We start from the raw sequence: 18190 nt of genomic DNA on the forward strand, positions 1-18190 counted from the left end.
AGTAAGAATGACTTGGTGATTCATTACATAGCTGAGATGTAAATGACAGAATTACCTGCTCTTCCTGTAAGGCAGTACCTGAGATTTTTCCAAATGTTTGCCTATTTGTTCTAGGCTGAGAATTTCACATTCTTGTGCTGAACAGTTTTCATGGGGAATATGGCAGTAGTTTATAAAGGATTAAAAGTGTACCTTTTTCACCTGAATTGGTCCCAAGGAAAAGTTTCAGAGATGACAGCAAATCAAGAGTTTGATGTCTGTGGAAACTGCCTCTCCGGTTCCTAAATGGATCACTTCTTTTATTTTCTCCTCACTCCTTCAGCAGCTGTGTGACCTATACATGGAGTCCCAAGATGTTAGTGTTTTTCAGTGTTATACAGTGTACAATTTTGAGGCTGTAACTTGGTTTTCATCAGTTCAGGGTGACATGCTAATTCTAGATGGAGCTGTAATTTTATGTCAAAATGACTTTGACCCAGAAGAGCAGTGTATAAAGCAATAACTAGGGCAAGTTTCCACTTATTCTCTTGGGGCCACTCTCTCACCTGAAGGATTTATTTCTGTGGGGAAAATCTAGAATTTCACTAATATGCAGCCTATTTATTGGATTAATATTGCAAATTTATACTAGACTTGTAGATGATACATGATAAAGGTATGTTCACTCAGATACTTTTTGTCCAACAGATTCAAAATATTAAGAGAACAAAGTATTTCTACCTTTTTACTAAATATATCTCCTTTTGTTTCATCAAATGAATATTTTTTCCCCTGTGTTTGCATCCTGTGTCAGAAGATTAATGAGTTATAAACAAGGATTATTCCCTCTTTAGCTCTGGAGCACAGCTTCAAGTGTTTAAACCAGCGGTGGGCAAACTATGTCCCAGGGTCCGCATCCGGCCCCTTAGATGTTTTTAATCTGGTCCTCGAGCTCCCGCCAGGGAGCAGGGCCGGGGGCTTGCCCCGCTCCGTGTGGCTCCTGGTGGCAGCAGCAGCATGTCCCCATTCCGGCTTCTACACGTAGGGGCAGCCAAGGGGCTCTGCACGCTGACCCTGCCTCAGGCGTCACACCTGCAGCTCCCATTTTCCGGGAACCACAGCCAATGGGAGCTGCAGGGACGGCGCCTGCAGATGGGGCAGCGTGCAGAGCTTCCTGGCCGTGCCTCCGTGTAGGAGCTGGAGGGCGGACATGCCGCTGCTTCTGGGAGCTGCTTGAGGTAAGCGCTGCTCGGAGCCTTCACCTCTGACCGTATCCCACTCCCCAGCCCTGATCCCCCTTCTGTCCTCCAAACCCCTTGGTTCCAGCCCAGAGCACCCTCCTGCACTGCAAGCCCTCCTCCTCAGCCCCACCCCAGAGCCCGCACCCCCACCTGGAGCCCTCACCCCCCCTGCACCCCAATCCCCAATTTTGTGATCATTCATGGCCTGCCATACAATTTCCATACCCAGATTTGGCCCTCAGGCCAAAAAGTTTGCCCACCCTTGGTTTAAACAGACTTTCAGGAAGTTCACTAAATATATAAGAAGCAGAAATGTTGGGGGAGAGTGGAGTCTGGACTACCATGGAGTAAAAGGAGCAGCTGAGGAGAACACTGCACAATAGCTAAATGACTTTTGTATCCATCTTCACTACAGAGGATGTTGTGGAGACGCATACTCTTTCCTGATAATAAGGATGAGGTATTATCAGAGATTGGAGTTGTGAAAGAGCAGGCACTGGCACAAATCTAGGTCAGCTGTTAAATACCCAAGTGATCCGAGGGAACTTGCAGAGCTACCAAGAGAGTACTATAGGGAGTACAAGTAAACAATGAGACAGTATTGGTCAGCATAGCGTGCTGTGGTCTCAGCATACCAACAGCCTAAATTTTTGTTGTCAAGTGTTTTGAAGGCATCATGGAGAAAGGAGAATTTTAAGGAGGGATTTGAAGGAGGATAATGAGGTAGCTTTGAGCATATTTATGGGAAGCTTCTCCCAAGCTTGAGGGTGCTTGTTTAAAAATATAACAAGTGGGCAACAGAACCCGGCACCGTGGGCTCTCTTCCAGATGTCATGGCAAGAAGCAGAGCTTATTGTTCAGTGAGATGTGAGTCCAAGGGATCTTAAGCTACCTTTTTCCCTCATGGATGTTTTTAAAAATTAAGGGGAAAAAAAATAAAAGAATTGGGTTTTACTACTGCTCTGGCTGGGCTTCATTTTACTGTATCTCTTTATACAGTGTGGATCAGGATAGTGGTGAGGACAGCTGTCCTTTCGCTGTTATGTCATGGCTTTTTCATGCAGGAGTTTCATTTGATTTAACCGAATGATTTCCTGTCTGTTTGGCTCTATATGCCTAATACAGTTTCCAGGGTTGAGTCCCTTCTTCCTCCTTCATCTTGGTATGTGGATTATTCTCATGAGCTCAACTCCCCCATCAGTGTATAGCACAGCTCACAGTCTACATTTCTCCATAGTATATGGCCCTGGTTTTTTGGCCCATGATTCACTGTGCTGGTGACTTCTGGTGCTTATTCTGGACTATTGATTGAATCCCTCCTTCACTCGAGTCCCAGAGCTGCCTCTTCCATCCCTTTCTGCACATATGAGGAATTTTCTACATTTCTTCATTTAGACTGGAAATAAACTGAATTTATCACTGTCCAGAGCTCCCTTATTCCTTTTCACCTTGTGTGGAAAACAAAAGCAATTGGTAGCTTCCTGTTGCTGAATATCAGCATCTCACTTAGACCCTCTTATAACCTCTGTGCCTCTCTCTTTATCTCTCACCCCAATCATCAACCATTCTGTCTCCAGTGAATGTTCCTGCTACTGTTCACCCTTTCCTGTGGCGTGGGTGGAAAGTGAAGCTTCATTTGACCCACTGCTTCTTTCTGTTCCCAAGGTATTATAGGGGGCTATCCGGAATACATAATCATTAATAGAAGTTTAGGGAAACAACAGGGAACTTCCATGCTGTAAGGGATGGAGTGAAGGTATTTTATAGATGGAGAATAATGCTCTTGAGACCCATTTAGGAGTAGCAGCATTCTCCATGGGATTTGGAGCCCAGGAAATACCATAGTATTACAAAAAGAAAAGGGGTACTTGTGGCACCTTAGAGACTAGCAAATTTATTTGAGCATAAGCATTCATGAGCTACAGCTCACTTCATTGGATGCATGCAGTAATATTACAGTATCCAATTCACTAACTTTTTCTTTTCTTTCCCTCAATTTCATTATCCGCTTCTTGTTTCTGCATCTTATCTCTACATCCCTCCATTGCCATATCCCTTTTCTTATTTCTGTCTAGTGTTTTTACTCTTATCATTTTTATTCTCATTTCCATTTCCCAAGTCACCCTTTCCCATCTTTCTTAGTATAGAATATCAGGGTTGGAAGGGACCTCAAGATATTCTATTCTAAGAAAGATGGGAAAGGGTGACTTGGGAAATGGAAATGAGAATAAAAATAAGAGTAAAAACACTAGATAGAAATAAGTCTCCAATGTGCGCAATTCAAGGTTGTCCATCCCTTTCCTTTCCCCTTTTACCGCTTTCACGTGCTTTCCTCCTCCTGTTCTCTCTCTCTCTCCTGCTTTTTCCCCTCAACTTCAATGCCTATCTCTGTCCCCTATGTTGCCTTCACTCCTCTTCTCCTGAGTTGCCAGTCTCTTCTTGCACCGTAAGGTCCTGAGAGGAACAGGGAATCCAGATTAGTGAAGAGACAATGATTGACAATCCCACATGCACTGCCCATTGTCTCTGATGTTTGCCACCGCCCCAAATCTGAATCCTTAAGTGGCCCATTCTCCCCGCATTCCTTGCAGCTGCCACTCTGTGCTGGAAATAGTGAGATTCACACAATGGGAGAGCCCATGGAGGAAACACCTAGATAGAGCAGGAGTTGAAGAGACAACTGTTCTCTGAGACCTTGAGGTCCTTAGGAGCCGGAGGAATACAATAGCATGAAGAGTGTTATGTCCTTGGCTCTTTTCTGCTGGAGAGAAACTTTTGAGGGAGGAACATCACATACGCACGGTGGCTGTGGTACATACATTTCCCCCCCTTTAATGAGCATTGCCTTCGCACCAGTTCAGCTACAACCTTGGTAGCTAGTGTACAAGATCTCTTGGCAGCCCATATATGTGAGCACTCCCATTATTGCTACCACCAATAGAGCAGCCATTGTGGGAAATTTTAGGTAAAATGCTTTTGGAGATGAGGCCCAATAGAGCAGTAGCATCTGTCTGTGGTTAAAAGAAAGGACTCAAACACAGAACTCATGGATTTTTTTTTTCCTGGCTCACTGTGGAATTCACAGTCCACCAATGCCTCAGTAAAATGGAGTTAATACCCACCTCACCGGGCTGTTATGAGGTTAATTAATATTTGTCCTGCTTTTGTGCCTCTAAGCACGTCACAAAGGATTGCATTTAAATTTCAGCTTTTGTTGAATTCTGTTTGATTCTGTTGATCTCTCCAGACATTCTCTAAGGAGAATGTTTTTATGCACATGGCCATAACCATATAATGCGTTCCTTCCAGGGAAAGTCTCGCTTGATCTGTGATGGTGGGGTTTTTTTTTGTTTTTTGTTTTCCCCTTTACAGGATACCATATTTTGAAACAAGTGCAGCTAATGGAACTAATGTGAGCAAGGCAGTTGAAACTCTGCTTGACCTTATCATGAAGCGCATGGAACGGTGCGTGGACAAGTCATGGATACCGGAGGGGGTAGTACGGTCCAATGGACACAGCTCTACTGAGCAGCTACATGAGGAGAAAGATAAAGGCAAATGTGGTTGTTGAGAAACAAACTTAATTGCAACAATTAAATTAACATATTTATGTTAAAGTATAGTACAGTTGTAGCTTAATGGATTCATTTATGGACAGCTCTTACCATATGGATATATAATAAAAAAGCTGTATTAATTATTGGCATTTGCTTTCTAATGACATTAACTATTGCTTGGCAAATGTTTAATTTATTAGCAGTTAGCCAGACATATGTTTGTTTAGGTTTGGTGCAACATTGGACGCTCTCAACTTTCAGTATCTTAGTCTGTAACAATGGTAAACCAGTCAACTTAAGTTCTATTTGAACAGAAATGTTCCATCATTACAGCAGTAATGATAAACAGCAAACTGTATGTGCTTTGCAAAAGCAGGCAAGTAAATTTACCTTGTTTTTCATGAATTATTAGGGTCTAATTACAGGAGCTAAAATAGGGCTATTTTTATATGGTATAAAAAGCTGTCTAGAGAAATGCCAAGATGACACTTGTACAGCACTACTGCTATGCCATGCAGTCTTGAACTTGATCTTCTAAACTCCAACTGTACTATAGAAAAGATTCAATACATTCTAATAGATCACCTAACGTGAATTTCAAGAACATGCTGAGGCATATACATACCAAGGGCAGGTCTACACTTAAAATGTACCATTGGTGCAGCTGCACCACTCTACCACTTAAGTGAAGATACTCCTATACCGATGGGCGAGAGCTTTCCTGACGGCATAGTTAATCTATCTCCCTGTGAGGCGGTAGCTATGTCGACAGGAGAAGCTCTCCAATCGACATAGTGCTATCTACACGGCGGGTTAGGTTGGTATAACTGACTCACTCGGGTGTGGATTTTTCATATCCCTGAGAAATGTAGTTATACCAATATAGGTCTGTAATGTAGATGAGATTGTAGATGGGGTGTGTGTTTATGAATGCATACATTTTATATACAAACTCTTTTATGTTTTAACAGGAATTTAGGGAAAGCTAAGTGCCAGCAAAATTTCATCAGAGCTAGTGCTTTGCACTGAATTTGTTTGTACCAAGCGTACATTTGGAACATTTCTTCTTCAAATTTGGACTGAAAATTTAAATATTGGTCTTATTCTGGTGAGCTATAACTGCCTAAGATATCAATGCTGTTTAAATTAGTATATCCGTAAATTTATAAAGCTAGTTTTCTTCTGTTTACCTCTGGGTCCTGTACATCTTGTACATGTTTTGTTCATTCCTTTTAAAGTCTCACCTAAAGTAGAATTGAGGGAGTATGTTTTGATTATGTAAAAGAATACTCTTTCTGGTGTGTGATCATTTTTATTTATCCTCAGATATGATATAAGGAATAATCAGTATTTTTTTACATTTCTTTTCAACCTGATTATGTGATATGCCTAATAAACTCTTTTCTACTGTAGCAGGTTCATATAACTCTAAAATATTGCCAAGTAAAGTCTCAACATGCCAAATTCAGTGTCTTTTTATAGACTTTTCATAGCAATTTGTTTACAGAACTCCAAAGCTACTGCTGCTTTTAGAAATTAAATATTTATTTATTTAAAAGTGCTAGTTATTTTGGCTACCACATGCTCAGGCAAACTTCTCCAGTCAGATGGCAGCATGAGATGTAATGTAATGTATTTTTAATTAAAAAAATTGAATATGTTAAAAGGACCAAAAATGCGTACTAGAAAGGTAGCTGAGAAGAAAGTGATATCTTCACTAACTTGAATAGAAACTTTGTACATTTCTGATTGCTTTTTAGAAATACAGAAAGTGTTAAAACTCACTGCTAGCTGTCAAAAAACATTCTGCAAAGCAACGCGGTTGTTCTTTAACAAACACAAAATGTAAATATTAGATTTTTATCACAACCTACACAGGATATATAACCATGTGCAATATAACTTGAATGCTAAGGCACTATGACAGAAGTTAAAGCATTTTATATTGTATGAATTATTGTATTTTCTGCTGTACCATACCAAGAATCAAAATGCCTGTGGACCAGAGTTACTGTAGTCTAATTCATGAGTGCCTTTCGAAGTTGCTATCGCCTGGGCGGCCAGTAGAGTAACTGTGGAACCCAACACATTTCAGTGCACTTAAGTGTCCGGGTTTTTAATGCAGAAATGTAACCCCTCACTTTTCAGAGGGTTCCAATGGAATTTTGCCACCTATTAACTTTAATAGGAGTTGTGTGGCTAAAATAATTTCCAATTCCTGAAAAACGTAAGGATAAGTGCAGCCAACTACTGAGTTTAAATTACTACTGAGGTTACTTAAGTATATTTCCTTTTGAATGCACATGTTTAGATTTTATACTAAATATTGTAATTGCCATATTTTGTCCTACATTTGTATGCATCTATTTTACAGTGCAGTAAAATCAAAAATCTATCTTCATGAAATTGCTTTGATGTAATGCCATAAATATATACCTGTATTAAAAATCGATTATACCAATAGTTCAATCTATTTGAGTTATTTATAGCACAACTTTGCACCTACTGCAGCTTTCATCAGTGATTTGAGTCTCTTAACAGTCCTGTGAGTGACACCATTATACCAATCTAGAGCTGGTCAAAAATCAGAATTTCCATGGTTTGGAAAATTCTGATATTTTAACATTTTATTTTTGTGCTAAATTAGGGAAAAAGGTTGAAATATTGAATTTATGCTATTGGCAAAAACAGTTGGGCTCCTTGCATCAATAAACAGGAGGGATTAGAAAATAGCCATTTGACTCCTATACAGCTATGGTTAAGGGTTTTATTGGGCTGATACAGTGCCTGTCAGCTGAGCCAACTTCACAATTTTGAATTGGTGGAATTGACCATGAAAATAGTAATTTTGTGCCTTCCCCAGTGTCATATTAATGGCAGTTTATAATAAAATGACTCTTTGTACACTAAATTTGCCAAACTCTGAATGTTTTAGCTATTTTGACTGGGAAAGCTATCTTTGCTCCAAAGTTGGTCTCTTTTTCACTCAAAGCATACAGGTTCAGCATAGAGTTCAGTATAAATGGAGCCCATGTCTGAGCTGGTGACCAAACGAGTAACTTAGCATGATAAGTAGTTTTATATTTTAGTATGTGAATTGGTCCAAATCCTCACCCCTGCACCAAGCAGGAGTAAAATGGTATTGGTGCAGAGATCCTGCATGCCATGGACAGAGGTAGGAGCAACATCTCCCTTCTGCAAGATGCAGAGTGGGAAGTAGAAGGGTCCTGCATCAGATATGGTAATCTGAAGACTGCGGAGTCCATGGTGAGTATCAGTGTCCTGATGCCCTCTTCAGGGGTGAATTCAACACCCCCCCCATTTGTGACAACACAGGAAGGACTATCCCCAGAAAGCAGGTACAGGGAGTGCCTCCTCACATCCTACCCCATTGGCCCTCCTCTGAGGGAGGAAGAAGGTAAGATTTTTTTTTTAAATTTTTTTGTCAATGTTAAAGAATCCAAAACCACTGAGGAAATGAGCCCTGTCTTGCCCTTACACTGAATAAGTTGCATAAAAGGACTTGATTCTGCAAGGTCCTGAGCACACTGACCCAATCCCTCGAAACCCTTAAGCAGTACCTAACTTGAATCATGTGATTAGTTTTACTGAATTCATGTGTGTAAATGCTTTCCTGAACTGGGCTGGAGTGCTCAGCACCTCGCAAGATCAAGCTCTAGAACAGGGGTTCTCAAACTCCATTGCACTGTGACCCCCGCTTCTGACAAAAATTACTACATGACGCCAGGAGGCGGGATCGAAACCCACACCTGCCTGAGTCCCGCTGCCCCAGGTTGGGGGGCCAAAGCCAAGGGGTTCAGTCCCAGACGGAACTCTGCCACCAGGCAGTGAGGCTTGGGCTGAAGCCCTTGGGCTTCAGCTTTGGCTCCAGCAAGTCTAAGCCAGCCTTGGCAACCCCATTAAAATGGGGTCGTGACCCACTTTGGGGTCCTGACCCACAGTTTGAGAACCTCTGCTCTAGAAGAACTTGTAAGTGTGGTCTGAACTATCCATCACTGTGTCCATCCCTGCTTTGCTCAATAATTTGGCATAGACCAGCAGACAAAAAAGCTACTCAGACTACTGCAAAATCTACTTCAGGCTCACTGTAAGTAACTCTTTAAGGGAGTTGAGTCATAGAATCATATAAGATTAGGGTTGGAAGAGCCCTCAGGAGTCATTTAGTCCAATATCCTACTCAAAGCAGGACGAACCCCATCTAAATCATCCCATCCAGGGCTTTAAGCCGGGCCTTAAAAACCTCTAAAGATGGAGATTCCACCACCTCCCTAGGTAACCCATTCCTGTGCTTCACCACCTTCAGAGTGAAATAGTTTTTCCTAATATTCAACTCAGACTTCCCCCACTGCAACTTGAGACCACTGCTTCTTGTTCTGTCATCTGCCACCACTGAGAACAGCCTAGCTCCATCCTCTTTGGAATCCCCCTTCAGGTAGTTGAAGTCTGCTATCAAATCCCCCCTCACTCTTCTGCAGACTAAATAAGCCCAATTCCCTCAGTCTCTCATAAGTCGTGTGCCCCAGCCCCCTAGTCATTTTCGTTGCCTTCCGTTGGATTCTCTCCCATTTGTCGACATTCTTTCTGTAGTTGGGGACCCAAAACTGGACACATTACTCCAGATGTGACTTCACCAGTGCCGAATAGAGGGGAATAATCACTTCCACGATCTGCTGACAACACTCCTACTAATGCAGCCCAATATGCCGTTAGCCTTCTTGGCAACAAGGGAACATCATTGACTCATATCCAGCTTCTCCTCCACTGTAATCCCCAGGTCCTTCTCTGCAGAACTGCCATTTACCCACTCAGTCCCCAGCCTGTAGCGGTGCATGGGATTCTTCTGTCCTATGTGCAAGACTCTGCACTTGTCCTTGTTGAACCTCATCAGACTTCTTTTGGCCCAATCCTCCAATTTATCCAGGTCACTCTGGCCCCTATCCCTACCCTCCATCGTATCTACTTCTCCCCCCAGCTTAGTGTCAACCGTGAACTTGCTGAGGGTGAAGTCAACCCATCATCAATGAAGATGTTGAACAAAACTGGTCCAGAACCGACCCCCAGGCCACTCCGCTTGATACCAATTTGCCAACTAGACATCGAGCCATTGATCGCTACTCCATTGAGCCCGAGGATCTAGTCAGCTTTCTATCCATCTTATAGTCAAACAATCCCTTTCAATAATTGATCTTGCTTCTGGCTCAAGCAAACTCCAATCTACATTCTTTCAGAGCTCAGGGATGTACATTTCAAACCAGAACACAATGATCCTGATTTGGTACACACTGAAAAAGGAGATTAACACTTTACTGAGAAAAAATAATCCATCTTGTTTACTATCACTCTGACTTAACATTCCTGGCTTGTCTGTTGCAGGCTTTGTCTGTCAAGTCTGTAATCCAGGCTGTTTAAACCACAGAGGCCACCAAAGACTTTGCAGTGCAACATTTTTACCAAAAGTAAACTGAACGGTTGTGAAATAAATACAGTCCAAAGAGGAAAAATCACAAAAGACAGGCTGCTCTGACCAATCAAATTGAAGGGGACTAGGGATTGTAACTGTGTATGCCAGACACTAGAACACAGCAAAGCAGCCCTCAGCTAGCTTGTTTACTTTGTTGGGTTTGCCCCTAGTCGTCTAGTAGGCACGTTCATAGCTTCCATCCTAAGATTGCATTGTGTCTGTGAGTGTCTCTCTATTATTTCCTCTTATCAGCCTAAAAGAAAAGGAGGACTTGTTGCACCTTAGAGACTAACAAATTTGAGCATAAGCTTTCGTGAGCTACAGCTCACTTCACTGGATGGCTGCTACTCTGAAATCTTATCAGCCTGTGTCTGTGCAGTCTTCAGTCACAGATGCAGCACATTCCCTCTAGGGTGGAGGAAGAGACTAATATATTCTGTACAGCTTTCTTGCTGTCTGTGTTTGTGCTAGTTGAAAGCAATTGTTCCCTGGGGGAATGAGGGGATTGAGACAGTGCTGCTTGCCTGGGTCTCCTGCACAAAAGGGTGGCTCAGACTGGGCTCTTAAACACACTTCAGATGTTCTGTGATTGTGACAATGAGATTTGAAAATCCCACATTGCAGCCTTTCCACGCCAAACCGCCCCTTCTCTTTTAGAAATCTGTATACTCAAAAACTGCTCTGGAGGCATGTGCTGTTCAACAGCTGGCATATGCGAGTTCGAGGTGAGCATTGTTGGAGTGAAGCCTGGCCTTACAGAGATGCCTGTTTTTAATTGTCTGCTAAGGAAAAGCCCCAGCACCCCACACCAGAGTCGTAGATTACATTTCTACAGTGTCTTCTCTTCTGGAGATCTCCAGAGCACTTCACAACAGTGACTCAAGTTTTTCACCCACCACTGTCCTGTGAAGGAATAATAATAACACGACTCAGTGTTAAGTATGGAACAGTAACCCACTGTTAGATGGGGGAGGAGGGAATAAGTCTCAATAAACTTGAGTTTAATTTTGTAGTATAATATCCATTTTGGACTAGAACAGCCATTTTGTCTGAGGGGGCTGCTAAGCACATGCCAACCCTTAAGCAGGGCAAGGTGGTTATGTATTCCAGACAGCTTCCTTGATAACTAATTCAATTACTGTGGTTGAGAAGTCATCACTGAGCAATTGAAGGCCTTTCAGTAGCTGGTCCAGTCCCATGAAACAATGAACTCTTTCCCTAGAAGCCAGACTGAAGGAAGGGCCTGGAATTTTTCAACCTGGGCCATGGCAGAAGACGACACAGACAGTCTTAAAGACGAGGCGCATGGGGGGGGTTCATCACCACATGCAAGAAGACTAGGCTGGAGAGAGAGAGAGCAGAGACTCGGCCTCTCTTAAAACCATGGGTTCCAGAAGGACTGCAAAAGTGTGTGGGTGTGGGGGGGAGCCCCCCTTCAGCTCAACCCTCCTGGAGCCCCTGAGGGAACCTGCACCCCACCCATCCCAGCCCCTGACACTGCCCGAGCCCCTGCCTCCTCCATTGTTTTAGGTGGACCGAGTAGAGGAGGAGACAGACAGACACTGAAGGTGTCCCGCTGCTGATACAAACACAGCTGGCTCCTGTGGAGACTTTACTGTCCCTCTAGCAGCAAAACTGAAACTAACACAAGAGGGAGGCTCTGCAGGGGGAGGGGGCAGGTGATCAAACATTTTAAAGGGATAGGACAGCCCACCCACCCCACCAACTCTGCCTCCCCCACCACTCTAGTCCAACCCTCCTCTTCCCCTCTCAATGCCCCCCCCCCCACCCACTCTCTGGGAGCCCCTGCCTCCCCATCCCCTACCCCAATCCTTCTGGAGCCTCTACCCTCCCCCCTCAATCCTCCTTGAACCCTCGAGGGAGCCCTCCCCAACCAACTCCACCCTCTCAGAGCTTCCCCACCCAACAGCCTGACCATTCTGGAGCCCCTGCCTCTTCCCCGCCTCCGCCCGAGCACACCTAACCTTATCCTCCCTGCTGGCAACCCTGAGGCCCTTGGGTGGCAGATCCATCCTGCTTCACAGACCTGGTTAGTCCCTGCTGCCAGGAGGAGCCACTGCTGCAGTTTTGACAGCTAGCAGGTGAAGGCCCAACTGCTGACATATGGTATGATGCAGCAGGATCCCCAGGTGCCAGCTGCCCAGGCCAGGTGATTGCATACTCCCTTTCAGCCAGGTTTTAAAAAGTGGAGGGGCAATAGCATATTCCTGAAATGCTGATAAGACTTTGGATTTACAGCTGGGAGTGAGATCAGCTTCAGGTAGGATGAGACTCAGGACCTTATTTTGCAAACATCTATAACTCTCAAGAGCTTTTTAAGAGTAAAGTGAGCATGGCTAAGAATTCCTTTGCTCAGCCTGTGTTCCTTGCTTACTGCCACATTAGCCCCAAAGGAGTTAAGCAAGAAGCAGGTGGAGCCCTGGGGCAGGGTATGTAAGCAACCAGGGGGCTTGGGAGGTCTGAGGCCTGGTTCCAGGGTTTAGGCGGATGGAGTGTGGAGTCCCATGTCTCAAGAAAGGGCTCACCCAAGGAGGCCTGAGCCTCGGAGTCTGCCTTAGAGCCCCATAGCTAGGGACACTGCCTAGACTCAGCACAAGAACCACCTATTTTAGAAGCAATGGGACCCAGCATTTAGGGCCACTTACAACCTGGCACAATCCCCCTTCTGGATGGACACCAGTCTATTGTAATATACACCTTAGACAGTAACATATTGAGTGGACAGTTTTAAAACAGAACTCACCATTGATGTTAATGGGGCATTCTGCTTAAATATCAATTGTACAATAGAACACCAAGCTCTTACTGATGTGAGAGGAAATGGGGCCCCGAGAAGTAATTTCCTGGAAGTTACAGAGTGAATCAATAGTAGATTTTAAAATGTAACGCCATAATCATGACTCTTGGTTCCTGAGTCTAAGTACTGCCTGCACTCCCTCATTTGGCATTATACTGAATTTTGGCATTTGGGAGCATTTTCTATTTTACTCAAAATTTTTCACATTTAAAACAGAATTTTGCAAACACAGTGAGAGCCCAGAGGGTGTCAAACATAATCTTATTTCCTAGTCCTGCTCCATTCTAGGGCGGTCAGCTACGTTTCAAGGAAATAAGCGTCAACCATGTGAAAAAGTGACGACAAAGCTTATTTTTAAAGGGACAGCACCATACAATGATTTTCCTTCCAACCCCATTCCTCGGGGATTAGTCCTGTCTGTAGAAGCCTGAGCTGCTCCCAGCTTTTATCAAAACCATTCTCTATGGGAAGGACAGGCAGGAGTGTGGTTGTCAGCCTCTCACACAATGGATTAAAATAAGTGAGCATGATGCTGACAGTAGGCATGATCAGTGGGTAAATGCACTACATGTTCCTTTGCATTTTCCTGCTCTAGTTGTGAACACTAGATCAGTGATTTTCAAACATTTTTTCTGGTGACCCAGTTGAAGAAAATTATTGATACCTCTGACACAATGGAGCTGGCAATGAGGAGTTTGGGGTGTGGGAGGGGCTCAGGGCTGGGGCAGAGGGTTGTGGTGTGGGGGCTCCAGGTTTGGGGGGGCTCAAGGCAGAGGGTTGGAATGCAGGAGGGGTCAGGCTCTGGGCTGGGGGTGCAGGCTCTGGGGTGGGGCTGGGGATGAGGGGTTTGGGGTGCAGGAAGGGCCTCCAGGTTTGGGGGGGCTCAGGGCTGGGGCAGGGGGTTGGGGCATAGGCTTACCTCAGGTGGCTCCCAGTCAACGGCACGGCAGAGGTGCAGAGGCAGGCTTCCCGCCTGTCCTGGTGGACTGCCCTGTGCCCTGGAAGCGGCCAGCAGCCAGTCTGGCTCGGTGGAGGCACACAAGCGGCTCCATGTGGCTCTCGCCTGCAGGCGCTGCCTCCACCAGCTCCCATAGGCTGGTACTGGGTCGAGACCAACAGTTTGAAAACCACTACACTAGACAGTGCACGAAGCGGATTTTGTTTGTTTGTGGGTTTTTTTTTAATGATTTAGAAGTTACTGCTCCAGTTGGCCACCAGGTGGAGCTTTCTCTTAGATTTGAAGGGGCTTGGAGATCTGACATTGCACTTGGATAAGAACAAAATCCTTATGCTCCAATTTCTCATTTTGGGGCTAATAAACCCTGGGTGCAAAATAAGATGCCACCCCTCCAATATCAATTGGACTTACTCTCCAAGCTAATAGAAAAGGAGTACTTGTGGCACCTTAGAGACTAACAAATTTATTTGAGCATAAGCTTTCGTGAGCTACAGCTCACTTCATCGGATGCATTCAGTGGAAAATACAGTGGGGAGATTTATATACATGGAGAACATGAAACAATGGGTGTTACCATACACACTGTAAGGAGAGTGATCACTTAAGGTGAGCTATTACCAGCAGGAGAGTGGGGGTGTGGTGGGAAACCTTTTGTAGTGGTGGTGACTAATGGTGATCCTCCACCCTACAAAGGTAGTGTTTTTAAACACCAGAGCAGATTTGCAGTTGGGGACAATGTCCTTGACAGTTCTTGTCATTGTGGTGCATAGTAATTCTGGCTCCCATAGAATTTGTGGCAGTGGTAGACTATATGGCATGTGTAGCTTACTACCACTTGTCTTTATGCCAAACAGTGTAGTGCTCCCCTGAGCTATGTTGTAGTTTCAGTCAATACCAACACAACACATATTTCGGATTGTGATCTCCTATAAGAAACAAAAAGAAAAGGAGTACTTGTGGCACCTTAGAGACTAACAAATTTATTAGAGCATAAGCTTTCGTGAGCTACAGCTCACTTCATCGGATGCTTATGCTCTAATAAATTTGTTAGTCTCTAAGGTGCCACAAGTACTCCTTTTCTTTTTGCGAATACAGACTAACATGGCTGCTACTCTGAAACCTATAAGAAACAGATTCACTGGTATTAGAGAGTCTTTGGTCTTTGGATCTATTGTGATTAACTGCAATCAAGGTTTGATGGTTCATCAGGGCAGACTGTACACAAGACCAGATGACTTCCTTTCTGAAGCAGTAACATCCCAGATTATAGATCCTAAATGCTACAGTGATGTCCCAAACTACAGTTCCTGAATACTACCAGTACAGTATGTACAGGGTGTAAGGCTAAAGTAGCAGGATGGATCCTTACTGATTAAACACATCTCAGCTCCCATATGTTTAAGGAGGTTGGACTATGCAGGAAATACACATAAAGACTAAAATACTACATTTTATTACATAAGAGCTCCTGGAGAAACAAGAATGCAACAATAATAATATAATGCAATATTGACCTGAGTAGATTGGGGCATCAGAGCTGCGTGGTAATTTAAAACTCTGGGCAACTATGCAGTTTATAGCCTCTGGAGAGAAAGCAGAGGCCTGCAGGAGAACTCAGAGTGCAGACAGGGAACTGTGCAGCCTGACAAGTGAGGAAGTGCGATGAGGGTCTCCAACCAAGGGCACTGACGGCTGAGCTGAGAGCCTAAAAGTGGGTGCCCTTGTGGGTCCATGAGGGAAATAAGATGCAGTTTTCATGAACTGTGACAATCTCCACAATTGCTTTGCCAGAGCAAATCTGTCCCGGAGTACAGTTATCTCAGTGGGATGAAGGGGAGGGGGGCGTTTCAGGTAGTAAGGATGCTTATGCCCTCCAAAGGGAAGACAATCTTTACCGTTTCCCCTCCAATATGGCAGTGACCGCTGCTGAAGCAGTAGTCCATCAAATCTCCTGTGCAGAAGCAGCCATTAGCATTCAGGAGGAGGCACCCTATTTGCTTTACCATTTCATGTTCAAATATTTGTTTGTGTTCCTATTTAAAGAGTATATTTCCTTGTGGTGTTCCTTTAGCCTGTTGGGGCCTTCAAGCTGAGCCCATATGTCTAGCTATGTTACAGTGTGTGGTTAGGAGGGGCAGTTTGGTTGGACTGTGTTGCAATGTGTGGCCTTTGAGAAGTTAGATCATTGTTGTGTCTTTGCACGTTGTCTTTTACACAATATTAAGAGTATGAGGAAAACTGGGTTCCAAATAACTGTTTTTAATAACTACATAGAAGCCACGTTACTTGGATACACTGCTGTTCTGTTAGGATTCTCATGGCTTCTGCAACACAAGAGACTTTGAAACTATTTAAAGGGCTACTACAAAATTCCTGCACACGATCTCTTCTGTGTAAGAGTCAGCTCTGGGAAGGTTATGTTTTAAATTAGTATGCTTTTAACTTCAGGAGTGCTATTTGTTGGATATGTAAATGAAGTGAAATGTATTTATATATTTGTTGATATATTTTTCTATTATTTCCTGTTTTATGGGTAAGTCCTGGTTAATGAGTTCTTCTTCCACCAGACATATAGAGTAATGGCTTCTCTTGCAAAAGAAGGTAAACTTTTGTTATACTTGTAGTATCAGGAATCCAATTAAGATATTGTCCTGAGAGGGACTTGTTTATCTTCACCCAAGAGTTTTCATTTGGATTGCAGTAACTCCTAATTATTATTGGCTATATTATTGGTCACTAACTCCTCCATAGTTTACAGTTATGTATAATTACTCTAAAGTCAATAAAACTGACTATAAAAACAATAAAGTGTCCTTGCCACCTCATAAACCATTACTTTTGTGGTCAGTAGCTTACAGGTACAACACAGCCAACATGTGAGAGACATAAAAGTATATTTGGGCCAGAATTGAATGACAGACCTCACAATTAGTTACCACAGGGGCTCCAATCATACGCAGCACCTCACTTTGCCCCAGTGGAAATCACCATGTTAGAAGAGTAATCCCTCCTATGGTAGGTTGTCCTGGGGTGGGAGACAAAAACTCCATGAGGATCTCCCTGTGGAGCTACTTCAGATCATTCCAGGAGCAAGGCAAGGTCTTGTCACCCTCTATTTTCCCCTCCCCATAGAATAAGCCACATCTCCATCCCCAAAATCCAGTAGATTCCGGGGATCTGCAGGAGGACAGGACCACACTAGTGAAATGCCTGTATTAGGGTCCCTGTCCCCAAAACATGGAATGGCTCCATAAAAAAAAGCAATATAGTTTGGAACCTTATTACTTTTTTCTACTAATCTGCTAATTACTAATTACTTTTTCCTACTAATCAGGGTTGGTGGAGGACTATCACCTCTACTTGTGCAGATTCTGTAGTATTATGAATTGTGGTAACTCCTGCAGCTGTTTGGAATCGTATTGATTTCAAGAAGGACCCGAACAGACCTAAAGGTCTGGCTATAGACAGCAGCTTGCAGAACTGGAGCCTTGATTTCTTAAAACTAATGAGATTTTAGTTTCACATTTTGTTTAACATCTGAGAAAAAGTTATACATTTTTTTTAATGAAGTTGAAACAGCATCTTAGTTGTTTTATGTTGTTTAATTTTTTAAAACTTCAGCTGATTGTTTTAAACTTTTGTTTATGCCCTGATCCTACAGAGACTTAAGCATGTCAATGGGGCTATTTAGGCTTTGCATGATCAAGGCTTGAGATATTATTAATAATCATCCATCATCTTAATTACAGTAATGGCAAGGGACCAGCCAAGATTGGGGTGCCATAATGCTAGGTGCAGGATAAACCCAGAGCAGACGATAGTTCCTGCCCCAAAGAGTTTACTCAACATTTTGTTGTATTTTTATGCCATTCAATTACATTTTTTTTATCTCAAACAGTTGGAAAAATAACCACTTTAATTCTTTAAAAAACAACACCCTTTTCATTGACGCAGAGAGCAATTATGTGAATTAAACGAAAGTTGAAACCTGTTTCTTGCTACATTTGGACAAAGAAATGCTGAGCTAGCTCAGATAATGCCAGACTTCCATTCCACCGAAACTTGCTGCTGCTGCTCCCTGCAGCCTCCTGCACGCTCCTGCCTTCATGTCTTTTCTCCTCAATGGTCCTTTGCATTTTGTATTTGTTCGTGAAA

The 18190-nt window shown here is 43.4% G+C and overlaps 1 protein-coding gene across 9 annotated transcripts in view; it reads left to right on the forward strand.

The window, feature by feature from the left end:
• RAB27A (RAB27A, member RAS oncogene family) overlaps positions 1–7240 on the forward strand; it is a 78263-nt gene extending 71023 nt beyond the window's left edge. For 7 of the 9 annotated variants that reach the window (XM_043493378.1, XM_038417999.2, XM_038417996.2 and 4 more), the window contains one exon: positions 4593–7240. In XM_043493378.1, coding sequence (XP_043349313.1) covers positions 4593–4791 — 199 coding nt within the window. In that variant the 3' untranslated portion in view covers positions 4792–7240. The remainder of the gene's footprint in view (positions 1–4592) is intronic. The other 2 variants (XM_038418006.2, XM_043493381.1) reach the window with 1 other exon arrangement.
• Positions 7241–18190: the final 10950 nt, after the last annotated feature.

This window comes from Dermochelys coriacea, chromosome 10, assembly GCF_009764565.3.
Source record: "Dermochelys coriacea isolate rDerCor1 chromosome 10, rDerCor1.pri.v4, whole genome shotgun sequence".
NCBI lineage: Eukaryota > Metazoa > Chordata > Testudines > Dermochelyidae > Dermochelys > Dermochelys coriacea.